The 21,660-nt window shown below is 33.4% G+C and overlaps 1 protein-coding gene across 3 annotated transcripts in view; it reads left to right on the plus strand.

Moving 5' to 3' along the window:
- The window catches only part of DACH1 (dachshund family transcription factor 1), a 488,469-nt gene that overhangs the window by 424,161 nt on the left and 42,648 nt on the right, over positions 1-21,660 (plus strand). For all 3 annotated transcript variants that reach the window (XM_027844596.1, XM_027844597.1, XM_027844598.1), the window contains 4 exons: positions 4,689-4,840; positions 14,191-14,338; positions 19,361-19,504; positions 20,009-20,077. In XM_027844596.1, the coding sequence (XP_027700397.1) occupies positions 4,689-4,840; positions 14,191-14,338; positions 19,361-19,504; positions 20,009-20,077 (513 nt within the window). The remainder of the gene's footprint in view (positions 1-4,688; positions 4,841-14,190; positions 14,339-19,360; positions 19,505-20,008; positions 20,078-21,660) is intronic.

The following is a 21,660-nucleotide window of genomic DNA, read 5'->3' on the forward strand; positions in this document are numbered from 1 at the left end:
AGAAGAAGAAGAAGAAGAAGAAGAAGAAGAAGAAGAAGAAGAAGAAGAAGAAGAGGAGAAAAAAGTTGTTTGCCATTTCCTTATCCATCTCATTTTATAGGTGGGGAAACTGAGGCAAACAGGGTCAAATGACTTGCCCAGAGTCACATAGCTAGTGTCTGAGGCCAGATTTTAATTTAGGTCTTCATTACTCCATATCTGGTGCTTTATCCACTGTGCCATCTAGCCACCCATCAGAAATTGGGAAACTCTTAGCTTCATTTACTGGTTTGATGATTGCTCAGAATTAAGAAAGTGCTAGAGAAAATATTAATAATACAGATTAAAGGGATGCTTTGTGTACTTTTTTTTCCCCTGGAGATCTGGTTGTTAGGCATTTACCAATACATTCCCACTTCTAGGCTTCTGCTAAACTCTCTATCTATGCAAACAACTTACAAATCTCTTCCCCAAAGTACCTTGCTCCCCCTAATTCATTCCAGTAATTCTAAATTTTACTAAATATTTTTACTTGGATGATCTGCTATTAGCTTTAAATTTGACAATTGCAAAACTAAATTAATCTTTCCTTCTCTTCTGTCACCTTGTACCAAAGCTCTGCTGTAACCCCTCCAAACTAGTTCTTCCTTCTCATTTCCTGTTTTTTTTTTTGTTGTTGTTGTTGTTAATTTCCTTGAAGTTCACCAAATCTGACAGGTCAAAAAACCAAATTATCAATTCTTTCAGTGAAAGGAAGAATGACATAGTAGCAAAAGGAATAAAGAAGAAAACAACAAAAGTGACTTTGAGGGGTCACAACTTCTCTGGATTCCAATTTCCTCTCAGAAAATAATTTTCCTTTTCTTTAAAATGAAAAATTTAGACTAGATCTCTTAGGTACCTTCACACTCTATAATTCCATGATTCTCGCTTTGAAATATCTCTTCAATATGTCATTTTATTTCTTCAGGCATCATCCTATTACCTCATGCCTTGAATATCATAATTGTCTCCTAATTGGTCTTTATCTCTAGTTTTTTCTTTGTCTAATTTCTCTTGAATACCACTGTGAGAACAGTTCTTTTTTACCTACAAAAATAAATATTTGTTGAATTAAAACACTGCTTTCATTCTGGTGCTCATATGCTTATATATCTCTAATACTATAAGAAGAGCCATAACTAGGATGAGATGATTGGAGCTTAGTCCCAGGGCACTGAAATTTAAGTCACTGACAGCACTTAGTCATTCTGCAGCGAAAAAAAAAAAAAAAAAGACCTTAATGCTGATTCAGCAAGAATACTTAACATAGGAGACTATCAGATGACTTTTTTTCTCCCTCTTTCAACAGTTTCCATTACAATATTTGTGGATCATTTTCATGAAACTTGTCCAATGTATATTTCATAAAATTTGCCTTCAGTTTGAAAATTGTTAGTTACAACATTGCAACAAAATAAAGTTTTAAAAAATCATTAGCTTTAGTCCACCAAACTGTGCTTCCAACATAGTTTTCCAATGAAATCTCTCATTTCTTCCCAATATAAAACTTATCTTTTTACTAAGGTCATTTCTTCATTATCTATGCAATATGTCCTCTTATGCTATCCCTAGAATTTTTTCTCTTTTTTCCCCACTCTTTCAATCCTTCTTGACACTCCTGTTCCACCTATTTAAACTTCTACTTCAACACTCAGCTCTAGCTATTCTTCCTTCATGAAACATTCCTTGATGTCTCTCGTACAAACTAAACACTCCCTCTTCTGTTTTTTTTTAATCATTCATTCTTTGGAAATTTATTTTTTAGTTTGATTTCAATGTGCCACACAGGAAAATGTCCTATGTATTGGTTTATGCCTTCATCTTGTCTCCTTAACTACCTTGTAAGCTATTTGAGGAGAGAAGTTGTGTGTGTCACACACACACACACACACACACACACACACACACACACACACACATGCACACACAGCATCAAGGAAAGATTCCTGATTTAAAAATCAGGAAATCTGAGTTTAAATTTCTAACACTACCAATGTAATAACAGACCAATCACTATAGCCTATCCAAACCTCAGTTTCCTTATATGTAAAATTTTCATGGCAATACTTGTACTGTCTATTTCAGTAGGTTTGTTGTGAGGAAAATACTTTCTATACCTGATAACTCAATAAAAATGGGTGTTTTACGATTTGTGCAGAAACAGAATGGTATAATAGCTAGAAATCTGTCCTCAGTGCCATGAAGACCTGCCTCTGACATAATCTGACTGTGTGACTCTCTGCAAAACAACAAAGTCAGTGCTCCAGGAAATGCCCTAAGACTGTAGAGACTGTGGCAACCTGCATCTAGAGACGTAGTGTTCTCTCTCGATAATTTCCTATACCAATGAAATCACAAATTCAGTCTCTGTCCCAATTATTTGTAACACACTGGTACCTACTACAGTATGGTGACATGTATGAGGTAGGTACTTAGTGAATATTTGTTGACTGGTTCATGAAACGGATGAATTCATAGCATTTATTGTCTGTGACCATTTGGCACTCAATATTTACTACCCAACATCTTACATATTGATTTTTTGTTTCATTTAATTTTATGTTTGTAATATTTGTTATTTTATTTATTTTTCATAAGAAAGTACTTTATTTCATGAGCTAGATTTTAAACTATTTGAGGGCAAGGACCATGTTTTACATGTATTTTTCCCCCTTGTATTTCTCATAGTACCCATTATAGTGCTATACATACGATAAGTACTCAGATAGTTAATAAGTGAATGAGGATGCTTGTGACATTAGTTAAACTTTTGGGATAACAATTGCCTAGATCAAAAGTTTGTGGGTTGCTAAAAATGGGTGGGAATGATGGATGGCTGAGTTAATTATGAAAATAACATTATTGCTCATAGAAAATTAAACCACATTTCCTTAATCATTTGGCTTGCTAACACCTAATGGGAAACTGATCTAAAACTATTTCTCCCTTTCTTAAAAACTTTCATGTGAAGATAGACATTTTTAGCAAATGCTTTTGAGGAGAAGCATATGAAAAAGAGTGGGTTCCTTTTCCCTAGAGGGTTAATTTATGACAGTTAGGTAAAGTATCCAAGATCATCTGAATCACATCCACCACTGCACTGTCTTTACTCTTTACTCTCCCCCTCATTACCCAACTTCCCTCCCCAGGTTTCTTTAATTTTGATTAAAAGTGTGATAATTTAACAAAAAGGAGACAGTCAATCCTACTTCTGTTGCTTTACTTTTCTCCATCTTGAAAAACTTTGCTGCTTCTGATCATTAGTCATAATGGGGGAAGGTGAGGGAGAGAAACAACAATGGGGAGGGATATGGTGCTAAAAAGAGAGTATGACATGGATACCAGACTTTTCTGCCTTATATCCTCTTTCACCATTTGTTCCTGGTTACCATTTTTTAAGTTTATCAATAGCAAGTAAAAATGTAAAATGATAAAAAAAAAAAGATGGATTTAACTTATATTATCATTACCTAGGACTAGGGACTGATGTTAGGCCCCAGCATACCTCTACTCTAAGTAGTAGTTAATCAAATTAACAAATGAACGAACAAACCTAGTTTGGGGTGCAGAAGCCTAGTAGAATGATATTATGGGAATAAAGAAATAAAATGAGTTTTTGTGTCACTTAAATGAAATGGACAATACTATCAATGGTTTTCAAATGCATTGTCTTGTTTCTTTGTTTTTCTGGGCTAAAAATAGCAAAATATTTATAAAAAGAAAAAAATCATTATTGGTAAAATTTAAGGATATATGAAACTAGAAGAACTTTATGTCTTTCACATGGGAATCTTTAAAAAAAGTTTGTTAAGTATTAAAATGCTGCACCATTATAACTAAACAGATTCACAATCTAAAATATTTCATCTTGTGCCATCTTAAAGTGATAAAAGAAGACTGAATTGTTAAGGAATATTTAATTTGAAGTTTTTCTTCTGTTTCCTATATTATGATACTGGAATTTCATATAATTACCTACTCCCCCCAACTCTGGTGGTATAAAAGAAAAAAACCATGACTATGGTAAAGCTGAATCAAAGGTGAAAAGGTGTTCAAGTTCAGTAGAATTTTACTTGTTCCCAAATGTAATTACAATTTTAAGTAGATTTTTGTATTGTAACTATCAATTTTATTTTTTATCAGTAAGGATTATAATAAAAAAATCTACTTTTATACTATTTATATATTCTTATGGTCACATTTGAATTTGTCATTGAAGGAAAGTGTTAATTGCATTGGACGCTTACTAATATATAAATGACTCTTCTTATACCAAGTATATGTAATGCTAGAAAATATTCTATTGTTAATCCAAATAGAAAACACACTAAAATGAGATAATTGGGAAGGTGCCCATAAAGGCAGCCTGAATATATTATCACAAGTATATGTGAGATAATATTTGTTTTAAAAAGATTCTATGGCACTGTAAACTCAGTCTCATTAGAGACTGCATTTAAAAGGCTTATAAAGTTACTCATTAATGTTATCTTGTTGTATCTCCACAGCTTTTTCATTAAAGAAAATTCAGCAGAAAGCATTTTCTCCTGATAGCAGGAACCAATTTGCAATAAATGTTCTGGAAACCACTAGGGAAGCCATTACTGAGGTCTAATAAAAACAGACAAGCGTAACTTGTTCTATATTTTTGTTTCAATCACATACAGATGAGACCCCGCTCTCCACACCAACCGCAAGAGACAGCCTTGACAAACTTTCTCTTACTGGGCATGGGCAACCACTACCTCCAGGTTTTCCATCTCCTTTTCTATTCCCTGATGGATTGTCCTCCATAGAGACCCTTCTGACTAACATCCAGGTAGGCCTTTCTACCAGCCAGTATAAAGGAACATAAAAGACTTGGTTGTAGATTTGTCTAAATTAATATAAACTATTTCAGTTTAATCCATTCATGAGATTATTTGAATTAACTAATTTATGAAACCTCTTGCAGCAATTTAGATTTTAAAAGGAGCTGCACTAATCAAATGGGTTTAGAAACACTCAGATACAGTACATAAAATATAGATTGTATATTAAACCATAATAGAGACTTAGATGAAAGTGACATGGGCATTTTTCAAATCATTCTGCCTAAATGCTCTTTTTATTATAGGCTAATGGAATGAGTCTAACTGTTTAAATTTGTCTGATTTACTAAAAAAGGGCAAACCATTTCTAATAAATATCTAGTTATTTTAAACTGCTAGACTTTCTCTGAGGAAATTATATGTTTAGCTGTTTGAAATGTATCTAATATAAAGGAATCCACAAAAATCCCTTCTTTCTCAAATAAGCTTGTTTCAGCTAACATTCTCTTCAAAGAATGGACTTCAAAGAGTAATACCAAACTTTCTACAGATTTTCTATGTGGTACTCAGGATGTGTATTTTATGTACAATACAGTATGACTCAAAAATAGTCAAGATTTACAATAACATATAGCATGAGGCCAAGAAGAGTGTTTGGAATATAAGAAAGCATGATTTTTTTTAGCCCACACATGCAGTGATCATGTGGTCAACAGATGGAGATTGGGCCACAACACTGCTCAGTGTCTGGAGCTTTAAAAAAAAATGGGTGCTCTGGAAAGGATGATGCTAATACTTTGTGTTAACTTTATCACTCCATTCTTTAAGTGGGATTTTTCATTATGTTTTACTGCTATACTAAATTTTCTCCCAATGGAAATATAATTAATTTTATTTACCTCTCCAAGGATAGCACAGAAGCACTTTAGAATGTAAAATATCTCTTCCTCTATTAATGTAGCATTTCTAATATTTAAGTAATTAGAATTTCAAGAACTATATTAAATTATAGTGTTTTATATCTCGGGCATAAAAATAATTAAATTAATATACAAATAAACAATACCCAACCAACTTTAATCATAGTCACATATTTGCTTTGGCTTTTTACCTTTTTTTTTCTTCCAAATTTGATTTTTTTGAAAGGTAATTTGCTTTATGTGTTGTAAATGTAGTATTATTTTCCCCTATTGAATTCTAGCTCATAAATTTCAAAGTAGATATTTTTTCTCCAGACTTTCAAATTAGCACTAAAGGCTTAAAAAAGAAGTTTCCATTTTTATTTTTTAAGTTATTTGGAAACAATTATAAATCAAGCACCTTTTATCCCTTCAAATGTTAAATATTTACTTATCATTATATAGTTGGCTGTTTGTATGTAGATATTACTAACTAAAGCCACATCAACTAGGAGGTTGGAATTTAATTTCAACTTCAGAAACTACAGCATTTCTGGATTTCCTCAATTTAAACCAGCTGCATACTTTCTCTACATATGGACTCTCTCATACTATGCTATTATCATATCTCTCAAGCTAAATGTGGGGTCAAGGCTGGGGCTTCAGGGTGAACTACTCCTTCACCTTCCTCCTCTTCTCTGCCCCTCCCCCCAAATAAAACCAAACAAGACATAGTAGGAATGATGTGGGAGGCATCTTACACTCTAACTATATCTAAACATAGAATGTTTTTAGTAGGTACATATTTTTTTCAGAAAAAAAGTTTATTTACGTTGAAGAGAGCAATGTATTTGATTTTCTGGTTAACCAAAATGTTTGTGCAGATTTTGATGTGTTCTTGCTTTTTCCCACTCTTAACAAATACACACCTATACCCCCCTCCAACTGTAGTAATAAACTCTTTTGTCAGGACAATTTATTTTTGATTATAAAGGAATTGCAAGGACTTAGTTCAATTATGGTGGGAGAGAATCTAAGCATTACTGAAGGAAACAATTCAGAGGAAGGTACTATAAGTAAAAGCCATTTTGACAAAAATAAATAATAAAAGCTATATGCTTCATTTTAAAGTTTTTTTACTTGGGTCAATCCTCCTATATCTGTGTTGGTATGAGGGTAATAATAATAATAATAATAATAATAATGATAATAATAATAATAATAATTTTGCATTAATATGGCATTTTAAGATTTAAAGACATCTCTCTTCACAACAAATCTATAGGATGAGTACGTTCAAATGTTTCATCATTCCCTGTTGCAGACAAGTAATGAAGTTGAACATACGTCTTCTGATTTAGTCATATATTCTTACCATAATATCTTTAAAACTTAGCATAATATTGAAGAAAATAATTTCTGTACAAAAATATTTTAAAGGAGTGTGTGTGTGTGTGTGTGTGTGTGTGTGTGTGTGTGTTGTGTGTGTGTGTTTAATGGCTCACGGTAGCACCTGAGAAGTTTTCAAAAGCTCATAGTTGCTGGCAGGTTTATTATTTCTGCTATTTATTAAGATCCAACATTGTCCTAGGTGGAGTATGGTTACAGAGTTAAACATGGTACTGCTGGCCTACTGGGCATACTATATAAATGTGCCATCCAAATTCTAATTTGGGTAATTACATTCTCTCTACCCCAATTTCCTCTGCAGTTTCAATTAGATATAATGGTGTTCTTTGCTTTCTGTGTGAAGATGTTTAACACACTTACTGTATGCTTGTTTTAAACTTCTTTTTTCTGTACAAGGGAGTGAGTTGTGCTTTCAGTGGTGGATAAAGCAAAATATGATTTAAAATACATTTAGATTCTTCAATAGGAAACAGCCTATGTATAAATGCAAAATTATTTATAACTTTAAACTATTTCTTCTAAATTAGTAATAGCCTACCAAATACCTACCAAGATAGTGAAAGGTTTTTTAATTTTTGTCATATTTAAGGTAATTTGTGTTTTTATATGCACAAAAAGACCAATCTATATACACATCAAATTTGAAAGCAGTCATTAAACGCATTTCATAATCTCTTCCTGTTTGAACATGATATATAGTTTGACTTTAGAACTAAGAAAAGCCAACAGGACATAGTGGATAGAGAGCTGGGCTTGAAGTCAAGAAGATCTATGTTCAAATGCCATATCTTCTGAAATAATATTTGCTAGTTGTTTGAATCTGGGTGAAATTGATTTTGCTGTGTAATTTTGAGGAAGTAACTTCTCAGTGCCAAAGGCAATTCCCTAGGATTTATCTAGGGACTTCCTCATGTGGAGGAAATCTCAGGTTCATTTGCATGTAGAATAAAAGTGACCACTAACCATGAAAATAAGATCAATCAATGCTGAATTTTTATGGAAACATTAATTTTACAAATGTGAGCTCTAAATTATTATGAACTTTCTAGGAATATATATTTCTTGAATATTGTGTGAAAAGGAGTAAAGAATTCCAACTAAACTGATTCTTAAATTCTAGTTTAATCAATGACTATTATTGAATAAGCAATATGAAGAAAGCTACTAAATCCATATTCAAAATCCAATTTACAAATTAGATTTATTTCATTTGAAAAGCTTACTTGAATAACCTGAGGAATGTTGCCTTTTAGTATGAACTATGGCTGAGTTTCATTCAGTGGATTAAAAAAAAAATCTGATTTTAATGAATTGGAAATAATATGTACCAATTTTACCTGTTATAACTTAACACATTCAAAGGAATTAATACATACCAGTCTTCAGTGTTACTCATTACAGGCCATAATTTATTCTGTTAGCAAAATTAGTTAGTCAGTCAAAACTATAATATGTTAAGTGTTTGTTATGTACAATTCAATGTGTTAAGTGCAGAGGATACAAAGAGAAGCAATAAAATAAAAGTAAACCAAACAACAAAAACCTCCAAACAAAAAACAACAACAAAAAAGAAACAAATTAAAAATAAACAATTCCTGGTCTCAAGAAGCTCAGTCTAAATGGGATGAAAACATACAAACAACTATGTACAAACCACACCCACACCCACACCCCCGCCCCCCCCCCCACACAATTGGTCTCAGAGAGAAGGTGCTAAGATTAAAGATACTAGCAAAGATTTTTTGTAGAAAGTTGGACTTTACCTGATGGCTTAATGGATAAAGTATTGGATTTGGAATCAGGAAGACCTAAATTTGAATCTGGCCTCAGAAATGTACTACCTGTGTGACCCTGGGCAAGTAATTGACTTTCTCTCAGCCTGTTTTATCACCTGTAAAATAGGGATCATAATAATAGTACCTACCTCTTGTGTTATTGTGAGGATCAAATGAGTTAACTAACATATGTAGAGCTATTTGAAATCTTAAAGCTCTAAAAAAATGCTAGCTATTAAAATTAAATGGGACCAAATTATTCACTCAGCTTGGTTCACTTACTTGTTGGCAAAGCCAAGCAAATAAGGCCAGAAAAAAACCAACAAACTAGATTAATTTTTGTCAAGCCCAGATCTAATGAATGGAGCTCTAATGTGATATTTATGAACCATAGGATCATAGCTCTAGGATTAAAAGGATTTTTGAAGACCATGTAGCACAATCCCATTATTTTACAGATAAAGAAACTGATCCTGAGGAGTTAAATCAAGTGGTCCAAAGTCACAATGGGAGTGTACATCAAAAATAGGATTAGAATCTAAGACCTTTAACTCTAGAGTCACTGTCTATACATTATATTATACTGCTGCATTCCCAATGCTTATGGGCAACTAAAAAGGAAAACTGATCTAAAATCGGTATATTTCAGGTTCTCAGCCTTTATTCTAGAGCCCTCTGACAGTATGGTAAAATTTATAGGTTGATTTTGAGAATAATACTTTTTTTTTAAAGGCATAAACATAGTATTACAAAGGAAACTAATTATATTGAAATAGTTATCAACATATTGAAGTAAAAGGGTCATGGATGGTATTTTCAAACATTTTAGTTGTGAATTTAGATGATTTTTTTCTTGTTTAAATTCACACCTATCTAGATAAATATCTGAGTATGAAGCTATCACTATAAAATGATATTAATTCTTATACTCATGTTAATGTCAATTAACATAAATAAAAATGAAGCATGAGAAATCAAATGTAACAGAAGCTAAGCAATAAAGTTGTGAGTTGGCATATTTCAAGTGGATAAGATATTCTGTCAATTTTTGCTTTTCCAACCAACTCCGCAGGGAAGTCTGTAGAGCCCTGATATCCCCTATTTTTACATTCTATGTGGCAGGAGCAGGACTGTAAAAAGTATTCAGAGGTGACCTCAAACACCCATATTCTAATGATTGCTTAATGTAGTGGAAAGTATAGTTTCATTCTTCTCAATGACTGGACCAAACAATAATATATAGTAATGCCATGCCTTACATATTTCTGAGTCACGTGGGAGGCAATGCATAAAAAAAATCATCCACATTGATGATTCGCTCATGTAGCAGGTATTGGGAAACTTCATGTTTACTTTAAGATGAGGATATCTTTTCCATCATCACAATAGCTTCTGAAGGAAACCCCAGTTTGTTGCTTTTAGGCTCTGTTTTCTCCTTGTACTGTTTAAAAGATATGTAAGATAGGAGATCCACAGGATATTCCTTCTCCATTTTCCCAGAAAATCTAAGACTTAAAAGGGGGAGACTAGGATTCCAGCAAGAGGCAATTCAATTTAATTCAAAAAAATATTTTTAAATGCCTTCTCTTGTGGAAAGAGACTCTATTAGACACTAGGAATATAAAGATCACAATAAAATGATTCCTGTCTTCAGGGAGCTTAACAGCACCAGCCTAGGCATTCTAGCCCCAGCTTATCCATAAAGTACTTTGGACAAATCACTTACCATCACCGAATCTTGGAATCCTTGTGTGTAAAATGAAGGGCCTATCATAGGATATTGCATATAGTAGGTACTTAGTGAATGTCAAATTGAAGGAAATGGACTGGATGAGGGATTCATAACCTTGTTTTCAGCATGTATCATGGACACCTTTGTCACTCTGGTAAACTGCCAGATACTTCTTAGAATAACATTGTTAAATAATTGAGACAAAAGCAAAATTTCTTTTTTTGAGGTTAGTAAATGTGAAGATCTTATTTTCCCCCAATTTGAGGTTCATAGAATTCCTGAAATATGTCCATAGACAGCTTGTGATTCCATAGACCCCAAGGTTAAGATCCCCTGGCTGAGATAATCTTAGAGCTTTCCACCTTTAACAGTCTGTAGTTCTTTGATTTTAAAAAGAAGATGATTTCTTACAGCTTATATTGTACAATTTAATTGATAATTTTTGAGGTAGAATTCTCTTATATCTAATTCTAACAAAGATTTGTTTTAAATAAATACATAAATCCCTCATTTACATGTTGGCATAATAAAAAAATGTATCCATTAAAAGAAAAGTTTCCTTTATGCTAATAATTGGACTAGCCTTTTACCATCCAAACATTTTCTAGGTTGCCAAAACCATTTAGAAGTTGCCAATTACATTCAAAGGACACTTAAAACAAAACAACAACTGAGAAATGCATTCAATCTCTGGGGTATGGTGAAGATAATCAATCCAAAAAATATCAATCATCTTGGAAAACAAGGAAATCTGTATATTTATGACTATCTTTATGCCTTGCCCAAAGAGGAAAAATTGGAGGCCAATCAAATATAGTCTCTCTTCTTTTCACTTTGCCATAAACTATATTAAAAACAAATCAGGAATGTGGATTTTCAGCATAATTATCATTATGTAACTTCCAAATCACCAGAACTTACCACCCCTTGTGGGAGATATATCCATTTTGTTAACATCCTATGTTGTGCTGTATTTCACATTGTCATTGGCAGCATATTGACTTAATATTCAGCGAGAGGATTAGATACTGCCTGGCCAAGTAAGACCTAGCATTTAGTGTGATCTTTTGCAGATGATCCACCTGGAGAATATATAGGAGTTTATACAGATATGAAATTACTATTATCACTGATGGCTAAGAAGTGTCCTAATGATTTGTAGATGTCATGAATAGTACTCAGTATTGCTTTCTTAGCCCCCTGCTGCATTGAAAATAGCTTGCAATTTAATCAGTTTTCAGTATTTTTTTTGCAATAGGGCTGTCACTGGCAATAACACCACTTTGCATATGCATCATTTTGGCTCTACTGCAGATTTTTGTTCACATTGGACTCCTACTGATGTGCACTGATTTAACATCTAAAAATGAAACTTAATTTTATATAGCTTATAAGGAGTCCCTAGAGGGTCTTGTATCCTAAAAGCTAATATTTTTCAGACATAATCAGCAGGAATAGGTAATGGATTACCATTAGCTACATTAGCAGAAATGTAACGAAAGGAAATAATCAGCTTCAGCATGTGATATGCTCTTAATAACTTTGTATTTTTCAAAGATACATAATATAAAATTACACAAATCAGTGTTGCAGCTTCACATTATTCTCCATGTTTATTCATAATGATTGTTTCATATTTAAAGAACACCAAAATATTGTGTTTTGTCAGCCAAGGACAATAATAGTTTAATAGTAATTTATTTTAAACAGCTACTGATAATACAACCAATCAACACATTAAGTGGTGCCAACATTGGCATCTTGCTAAATAATCTCTAGACATTGCACAGAGAGTACATCTTTCAAAGATAAGTCAACAAGAGCAATCAGAGCAGAAAATTAGAATTTGGTATCTTAGAATTAAAATACAGCTAAACTTAAGTTTTAATTGGGGTGATCAAAAAGGGCACTTGATGTAATGATATCTTTCATTTGTTACTAATTGTTTGCTCCCTATGAAGAAGGATCATATTTCTGAGTGTTACTGAGTTGAGTAAAGATGGCAATGGTATTAGTAGCCAGATTTTATAGTTAAAACATGATGGATTAGGGAAGGGGCTAAATGCTTCAGAGAAACCCTTTTTCTACTTGTTTTATGACAGAGGTATTTTTCTATATTTTACTGTGAAAAGTCAACAAATTGGGCATAACAAATATTAGATAATTTGTTATTTGAAGGGTTTATGATGATGATGATGATGATGATGATGATGATGATGATGATGATGAAATGAATGGTTATTAAGTAGTACTGGAATTCATAGTTGAATATACAAGGAATGCAAAGTTTATATATGCTGTGATAGCCTCACAAAAGGGCAAGACTCAAATCAATCTACCAAGTTACCCACCTTGAAAGAAAAATGATGATTTTCCATTGAATCAGAACTTTTCTTTTTAGTCTTGATTTTGATTGAAGGTGCATATTCATCATATTCATAGTCCAGTGAAGACATCAGTGTAGCCCTCTGTTTGCTGGAATTGCATAGATAGAATAGAGATTGTTATTTTAATTTATCATTGGAGTTCTTTGTAGATTCAGCCTCAGAGAACATAGCAAGAAAAAGATTTTGGATATCATGAGATATTAAGATTTGGGAACTAGAGTGGGGTTCAGAAATGAAGGCGCACCTTCCTTACTTTATGGATGAAGAAAATGAAACCTGGAATGATGAAGTTATATTAAAAAAATGTCAGAACTAGAAAAGAAACCCAGACTTCTGGGTTCCAGTTCAATGTTCTTAATAAATAAAGCACAATGGTCACTTATGAAGAGGTTTATTTGTAGAAATCACCAAGTAATTCTGCCCTTAAAAGTTGGGATGCATTCATTTAAATTGTGTCCTGAAACCTATAAAATTGGACATTAAGCATGACCAAACTTCATCTCTGAGTGCTTTTTTAAAATAGATAGGCATCTTATAAAGGCTATCTCCGAAAGGCAATCCATGACTTAAAGGGCCACTCAAAGTACTGCCTAGATTTTTAATACAATTTTGTTTCACTTCTATTTAAAGATCTCCCCATGTAGGGTAACTGATTTCTGCTTGTTTCTTGTGCATGGTAACAAATGCAAAGCAATTTGCAAACCCCAATGTGCTCCATAAATTCCAAGTTATCATTATTATTTTATTTGAATATATGCTCAATATTTGGTCCCACAAATTTAGATTTTTATCTTTTCATTTTATTATAGAAACATAATTATCTGATTAATGATTCTTAAGTCATGCCCTCTTAGACTTAAAACTTATGAAATACTTTCGTGGACATTTTAGATATAGAAATCCTGAGTGATTGGAAGCAGCTGTACCTACAACACCTTAAAGTTTGTTCTAGTAAAATGTGTTAATGATTGCTGGAAGGCTTGTTTTTCAGATAGAGTATATTTTCCAACATTCACTAACCCAGTGGATGCCCAGAGTGCAATGTCAATGAAAGGCATTAATTAGCATGGCTGTTTCCAGGTAAAACACTTTATGAAATGAGGGAAACTGACTCTGTATCTAAATATTTGAGTAATTGATTTTACCTTTGAACAGGGGCTCTTGAAGGTTGCCATAGACAATGCCAGAGCTCAAGAGAAACAAGTCCAACTGGAAAAAACAGAGCTGAAGATGGATTTCCTAAGGGAACGAGAACTAAGGGAAACTCTTGAAAAGCAGCTGGCTATGGAACAGAAGAATAGAGGTATGGCAGGAGTGCCAAATATAGTCCATTTCTTTCAAATGTATGACATGGAAATGCTATATTTTCCCAATTTTACCTATCATTGACATATATTTTTTTTTACAGTAGCATTTGAACTATGGGCTCATTCTATTTCTGGCCTACTGTTTTGATCTACAAACTACATGATTCTTCTTAGTCCACATCACAGGGTGTTAATACCTATGAATTGTCTCATTAATCATGTTAAGTCTGATTGCTTATCCTGTTTTACTGATTCACACTGTTTGATATAAGAATGAGCTCTGATAATAAGACAACCGTGAAGAATAACTTTCCATTCAGTCTACATTCTCTTTTGAAAAATTTAAAGAGTTAAATATGTAAAGCCAAACATTCCTGTCTACTCATGCAAAACAGATTCTCCAAGATATTTATCAATTGAAATGGAACACTGATGAATTAGCTCAATAAATTGCTGAAAGTAAGTGAGCATCTATTCTTTATCTGTATGCCTCATCTTGACCTTGCAAGGTCAAGCATGCATTCACAACTGGAGCTGATCTGGCTCTTTAGTACATAATCTAACATTACTGATGATGGTAGTAAGGAGGATTTAATTTTAATCCATTATAAAGTGCATCTGTTTCAGAGAAGCAGATGGATGTAGTAGATGCAGTGCTGCATTTGGAATCAGGAATACCTGGGTTCAGATCCTGTCTCTGAATAATCATGGGCAAGTCAATCAGTTAAACTCTCTCAGTCTCAGGCAACTATAACTTATCTCTTAGATTTAGCAATGGCTTACAATCTGCATCTGTAAATATTCTGTCAAAGAAAGAATAGATCTTTGAAATATGGACAAAAAGTGCACATATATCTTTAAAGAGTCATTTTATTGTAATTATGGGTATTTTACCTAGTGAGTTGAAGAGCGGTGCCCCTTTGCTCTACCTAAACTTTCAACAGGGCTGAACTTGACAGGTAAAATTGAATAAACACAAAATTTTACACCTTGGTTCAAAACATCAACTTAAATCAAAACTGGGTGAGGCATGGCACTTTATCTAGAAAATAAAGTAGTTTTGGGACTTTCTAGTGGAGTATTAAGAAGTTTTCGGGTTGATATAGCAGCCAGAAAAGGTAAGGAGATCCTGGCCTACATTAAGAAAAGCATAACTCTCAAGAATAAGTCAGTGATGTCACTGCTATATTCCATGCTAGTCATCCATCTGGAGTATTTTATTCAGTTTTCAACATAACAGTTTAAGAGAGACATTGAGAAACCACAGAATGTGCTGAGCTGACCAACGGGAATTGTGGAATGTTTCTGCCATATACAATATAAAGCTCATTTGAAGGAACTGGGGATGTTTAGCTGAGGCCGAAGCAATTAGCTGTTTCTGAGTATTTGAAATGCAGAAAAGGGATTGGTTTTCTGTCTGACCCTAAGAAGCAGAACTAGGAGGGATATATGGATGGTGCAAAGAGTTCATTTAGGTTGTTATCAGAATTAAAAAAAAAAAGAAAACAAAAATCTCCTAACAAGGAGCTATTCACATGGCCCAGACAGTGAAATGTGGATAAGATAATAAGTTCCATGGATTCAAAACTGTTTGATTGGTTGGTTTCATGGTTAGATGTCAGCCTGGCAAGAGGTCTTTAGTGACATGCCTAGGGTATCTGTCTTTGGGGTTTAACTTCATTTTATTTATGTATTTATCTATCTATCTATTTATTTAGGTCAGTGGGATAAAGGCATAGTGGGCCTAATCAAATTTGCTAGGGGACATAGACTAATGTGTTAAATGACTGAATCAAGATCTAAAAGTACCTTGCTATTGATCTTAATCTAATAAATTAAGACTTAATAGGGATAAATGTAAAGTTTTTCACTTTTCATTCAGGGAAATGAATACCACATGTAATAGATGTGGAAGGTATAGCTATATCACAATTTAACTGAATAAGAGCAGAGATTTGTAGCGGGTTAAGAATTCAGTATAAGTGAGCAGGTTGATATGTCAGACAAAAAGAAGCTAATGTTATTTTAGGCTTCTTTGAGAAGAATGGCGGTATATAAGAATACACCTATATTTCCACTGTATGCAGTCCTGATCAGACCACATCTAGAACATTATATTCATTTCTGAAAGCTACATTTCAGGAAAGGCATTGATAAGCTGGAGAATATCAGCTAGGATGGCAAAGCGCCTTGCAGTTCTATCACATGAGTTCTGAGCAAAGGAACTGGGGTTTGTTGTTTGGGTAGCATGGGAAAGGGCAGATTTGGAGGGGCTATGAGAGCTATGCTATTGCCAGGTTTTTGAAGAACTAACATATAGACTAAAGGTTTGATTTGTTCTGCCTTACCACCAAGAACAGAATGAGGAGGAATGGGTAGAAATTTCAGGGAAGTGATTTCGGAGCTATGTATAGGAAGTTTTTTCTAACAATTAGACCTATCCAACATTGGAAAGGGCCCCCTCAGTGGAGATCTTCAAACATGGGATAAATGAACTAGATGACTTCTCTTGCTTTTCCAACATTGAGATTCTCTGACTTAATGAGATGTACCACATTTTTAAATGATAGGAGTAAACTTAAACAGAAGTATTGTGAAATAAGTGAACTATGACATTTTATTTTGAGATAGGAAGTGCTATTAAGATAAAAGACAAATGTAGTAAGCAAGCACAGTAGAAAGATGTTATGTTAGCAAGTGGCATTTTGCAACAGAATTCTATAATCGTACTACCTTTTGTTAAAGCCCCACTTTTCATTAGAATAAATCTGTTTCTATAGAAACTCAAATTCAAGTCATTTAGGCCCTAAAGAAGCAGCAAGTGGCTGCTTCTTTAGAATGTTGTTGGCTCATTCCCATGTTTACATCATGTTAAATTCCTCTAACCACTAGAGGGCAAAACAACCACATATCACTCCATGCATCTATGATTTAATTAATTGTGAAACAATAAATTGAAGGTAATAACTAGCAATGATTATTTATTAGTAATATGTCTATTGAAAATGTCTCATTACTCTGAAGTGTGGCCATGAGTATCCCATTTGATTCAGTAATACAGGAGTTGGTGAATGGCCAGTTGTACAAGACTGTTTTTGAGACTGTTGACAGAAATTTCATTAGCATTTTTCCTTCCAGATGAATTATGTTGAAAGTAATTTCCCTCTTCTAGGAGTCTTAGGTACTAGGAATTTGGGGGTTGGGCAACAGTTGGCATTTGACATAGTAAGTGCTTAATAAATGTATACTGACTTGACTTTAAAGTTATTAATTTCTTTCAAGTCCTTTGTCCTCATTGGCTCAAGAATTAGTCAGGAATCAGTCATTTTGCCTTATACCTTTCATCTGATGGAGGACTTGATATAATGTGATTTCCTTAGTTAGATAAGTCTGCAGTGAAAAAAGGGATGCTTAAGCAGTTGATATCATCATTATCTCAACTAAATGAATTTTTAAAGTAGAATTTTGTTGATTCCAGGATTAAACTTATTTACATTGTATGCCGTAATGTGGTAGTTGTCATTTCTCATCTCAGAAGGCCAGCTTCCATTTACATATGTACTTCCGTCAACAAATAGGTCCAGAACAATCTTCAACATTTGTACTTCTCTTGAGGCTAGGATAAAATGAAATTAGCAAGCATTTTGTTTATCTAAATCCTGGTTTTCTTTTTTATCATACCCTTAATTCTATATCGTGGAGATTTTTTACTTTATGAAACCCACAGTCATGCAAATATTTCAGATATCAGGGTGTCCTTTTAGATAACTGGAGTTAAACAATAACTGTATCAATTTCTTTTGTCTTAAATACCCTCTTCCCCTCCCGTCTGCATATCCTCTAATTAATGCATCCTACTGCTGTGCAGTCTGATCAAGTAGTAAAACTGGAATTATGTCTCTTCTGTGGACAGCTACACAGTGAGGCTTTGCTCATTCTGGCTCTGCTTGTCATAGTCACATTCACAATATGTCAGCCATGATAAAATTTTAATTCAAAGAGAAACACATGCTTGCTTCTCATTTGTTAAGATTATTTGCCATGTACTTACACTGTAAAAATTAAAATAATCATCATACTGGAAGTACATTTAATGCACACTTCTTGAAGAACATTGATTCATTACTATTTAATGATGACACATTAAATTCTTGGATAAAATTAAAGTCCCAGCTGGGGGTGGGGTGGATATGGTGGTTTAGGGAAAAGCAGGAGTGTTGCTGTAATACTTATTCATTCATGCTTTAAATAGGAGCTCATGATATTTTAGTTGTAAAGTGTTTAGATTCTCTTGCATTAGATTTCATCAAAATAAAATTATACATTTTATTGGAATATATTGGAGCATGTGTAAATTCTGTGTTAAGGAAGGGTCAGTATCTCTAAGGACACAATGAAATACCCTCAAAAAAGATTTCATTCCCTTTATCTTGTAAATACACTTTTGAAGAAACCTATTTGTTCCTTAATGGAAGTTTACTACATCCTTTAAAATTCCATACTGGAATTATATACATTTTCTTGTTCCAGTTCTATGGGTAAAACAAGACACCTTCCAGAAAGAAGAAAAAGAAACACAAAACCCCTCTATTTGCCCCTTCCAGCTAGCTCAGTATAACTTTTGAAGGGCTTACCTACACAGATGTAGACTGTCCTGGCCTCAGAGCCAAGGGGTAGGCAATTTAGTCACTGATTATATTTAATAAGATTTATTTTTACTAATAACTATGAATATTTATTAACACCATATTTTAAGTTTTGTTTCTAGTAAAGCTACTTTTATATATCAAAAGTGAAGTTGAAAATTTGGGGATTGTTCTGGGGAAGGAAGAAAAAAAGATCTAGCATGACAACACTTAGTTTCATCTCACTATTTTGAAGAAGTGTGTTTTAGACCTGAATTATCTAAATAACTAACTCATCCCATTTCATTTTCTACGTGTTGACCCAGCCCACCATATCTGTGGACAATAGGCAAAATGTAATGTCTTTAGTTAACAATATGCTATCTTTTACAGCAATAGTTCAAAAGCGGCTAAAGAAGGAGAAAAAGGCAAAGAGGAAATTGCAGGAGGCGCTTGAATTTGAGACCAAGCGTCGAGAACAAGCAGAGCAGACCCTAAAACAGGCAGCATCAACAGATAGTCTCAGGGTCTTAAATGGTAAGAACTTATGTATTACTTAACATTGTCCTTTTTGTACTGGAAAAGAATGATTTTTAAATTATTTTGTGAATTTACATTTTTCTATTTTATATGTTTCATTATTCTCTACTGGAAGATGTTATTGGAGGGGAAGGCATGTGTTAGAGGAGTGCAACCCTTCACTTCTCCCTTATTTCTGAGATTTATTCTATTTTTTCTTATTTCCCCTCTAGATCTGCGAGCAAATAGTGCTCAGCTGCTTAGCACACCGACTAAAAAACAGGCTAAATTATTAGTCTGACAACTCATTCCCCCCCACCTCCCTGCTTAAGAACCATCTTTCATTGCTCATTAATCTTTCTAAATCTTCCTAAAATTGTCCTGACCTCCAGTCATTGTTCAACATTTTTTTTTAAATGACGAAGGTTGATTGTATTGTAATTCAGCACAGGAGTAACAGGTTGTAAAAAGGACCGTAGGAATCAAATGAAATATGTCAGTCTTACCTTTCTGTGCTTTTAGACTCTCTGACCCCAGAGATAGAAGCTGACCGCAGCGGGGGCAGAACAGATGCTGAAAGGACAATACAAGGTAGGAATTTGCAAAAGGCTATAAATCTAGATCTTGCTATATGAGTTTTTCCTCCGCTTTAGCCTGCTATTCAAGCATGTAGCCTACCATCTGGGCCACATCAAAACAAGTTCAAACAAGGTCAAGTTCATCTCGCTTGTTTATATGACTGAATTCATTTTGTGCTGATAGATTTCCTTTAAATTAACAGGTCATTTCTGTTTATACAATGCAATTAAAATGGAATAATTAATTTTAAACAATGTATGATTAAATCTTGGGCATAGTAAATGCATTTTATTTAATGCATAGAGTTGGTTTGGTAGGGGGAAGATTATCCATTTCATACTTCAACAGTGAATATTGTAACTATACAAATAAAATCATAGCTTACCCAAATAGGCAATTCTCAAAATTTAAACTTTATAACTAATCATTTTAGTGACAGTTACTGCAAGGTGTGTTTCAATAAACTAGCCCAAATGTTAACAATAAATATGATTGTTTATTCCCAGCTTGGTTTTTTCATTTGCCAAATGTTCTATATACCATTATTTACATTTTAATAACACAAATCTGCTGAGCAAATTTATATATAGAACACCAAAGGGAGCTGTAGTACACACCCAGAAGAGCTAAATATGTATATTGCAGAGACCACACTATTAGTAAAGAACAAATTCTGAAGGTAGCATGTATACTCTAATGTCTATTCTAGCCAATAAAACAAATCTAGCAACATGAATACTAAACAGCAAAAATAGCATTTGTTTTCAATTTTAAATGAAGGTGCATTCTTCAAAGGAAAGCCTAAAATGATTAACTACTATAATCACTCTCAATTGCTTATATTTTGCATTTTAAACTCAATCATTTTTAGGGTATCATTTGACAACTGTTTTTGCGTGTTATTTAATCTGATTTTCTGGCTCCAAAAATGCTGCCACTGACTTTCCATAAAGTAGATACATCCTTGTACAGTATAGTGTTTTCAAAAATGTTAACAAATAGAAATTTAGGGACAATAGTCACTGGCATACTAAGATTTTTCCTTATATGTGTTTATGCTATCCATATAATTCTATAATTTCTATATATAGAGACTATAATACTTTATGTTTGTATACGCAAATTATTTGAAATATGCAAATTATTTTCCAGTACTTTGTCTCATTTGATTCTCACAGCAACCCCACTGTGTCACTTTTCAAAACTTTTTAAAGATGTGGAGTAAGTGAAGACTAATGAAGACAGCACTTTCCTCTTCATCAGAAAATATCTGAGTAATCCTCCAATAAATGGCATACAGAGGTCAATACTGATAGAATTTTATCTGCTTTATATATGCAAAATTTCTATTAGCAAAGACAGGCCACTCCACTTACAATTTGTTCTATTATATATACTACCTCAAGTGGACTGCGAAAAGGGCTAGAGAACATATTAACTCACATTCTCCACAGGTCTCCCTTAAGTAGATTGAATTCTACATTGCATAAGTTCTTTGGTGTCAAGGAGTCTCACAGAAGTAGACATCCCTACACATTAAAGAGGGTAGTTGGTAAGGTCTGATAGATCATCTTCAATTCATCTATGAAGGTGGT

This window comes from Vombatus ursinus, unplaced genomic scaffold, assembly GCF_900497805.2.
Source record: "Vombatus ursinus unplaced genomic scaffold, bare-nosed wombat genome assembly UNPS02014942.1, whole genome shotgun sequence".
In the NCBI taxonomy this organism is placed as follows: Eukaryota; Metazoa; Chordata; class Mammalia; order Diprotodontia; family Vombatidae; genus Vombatus; species Vombatus ursinus.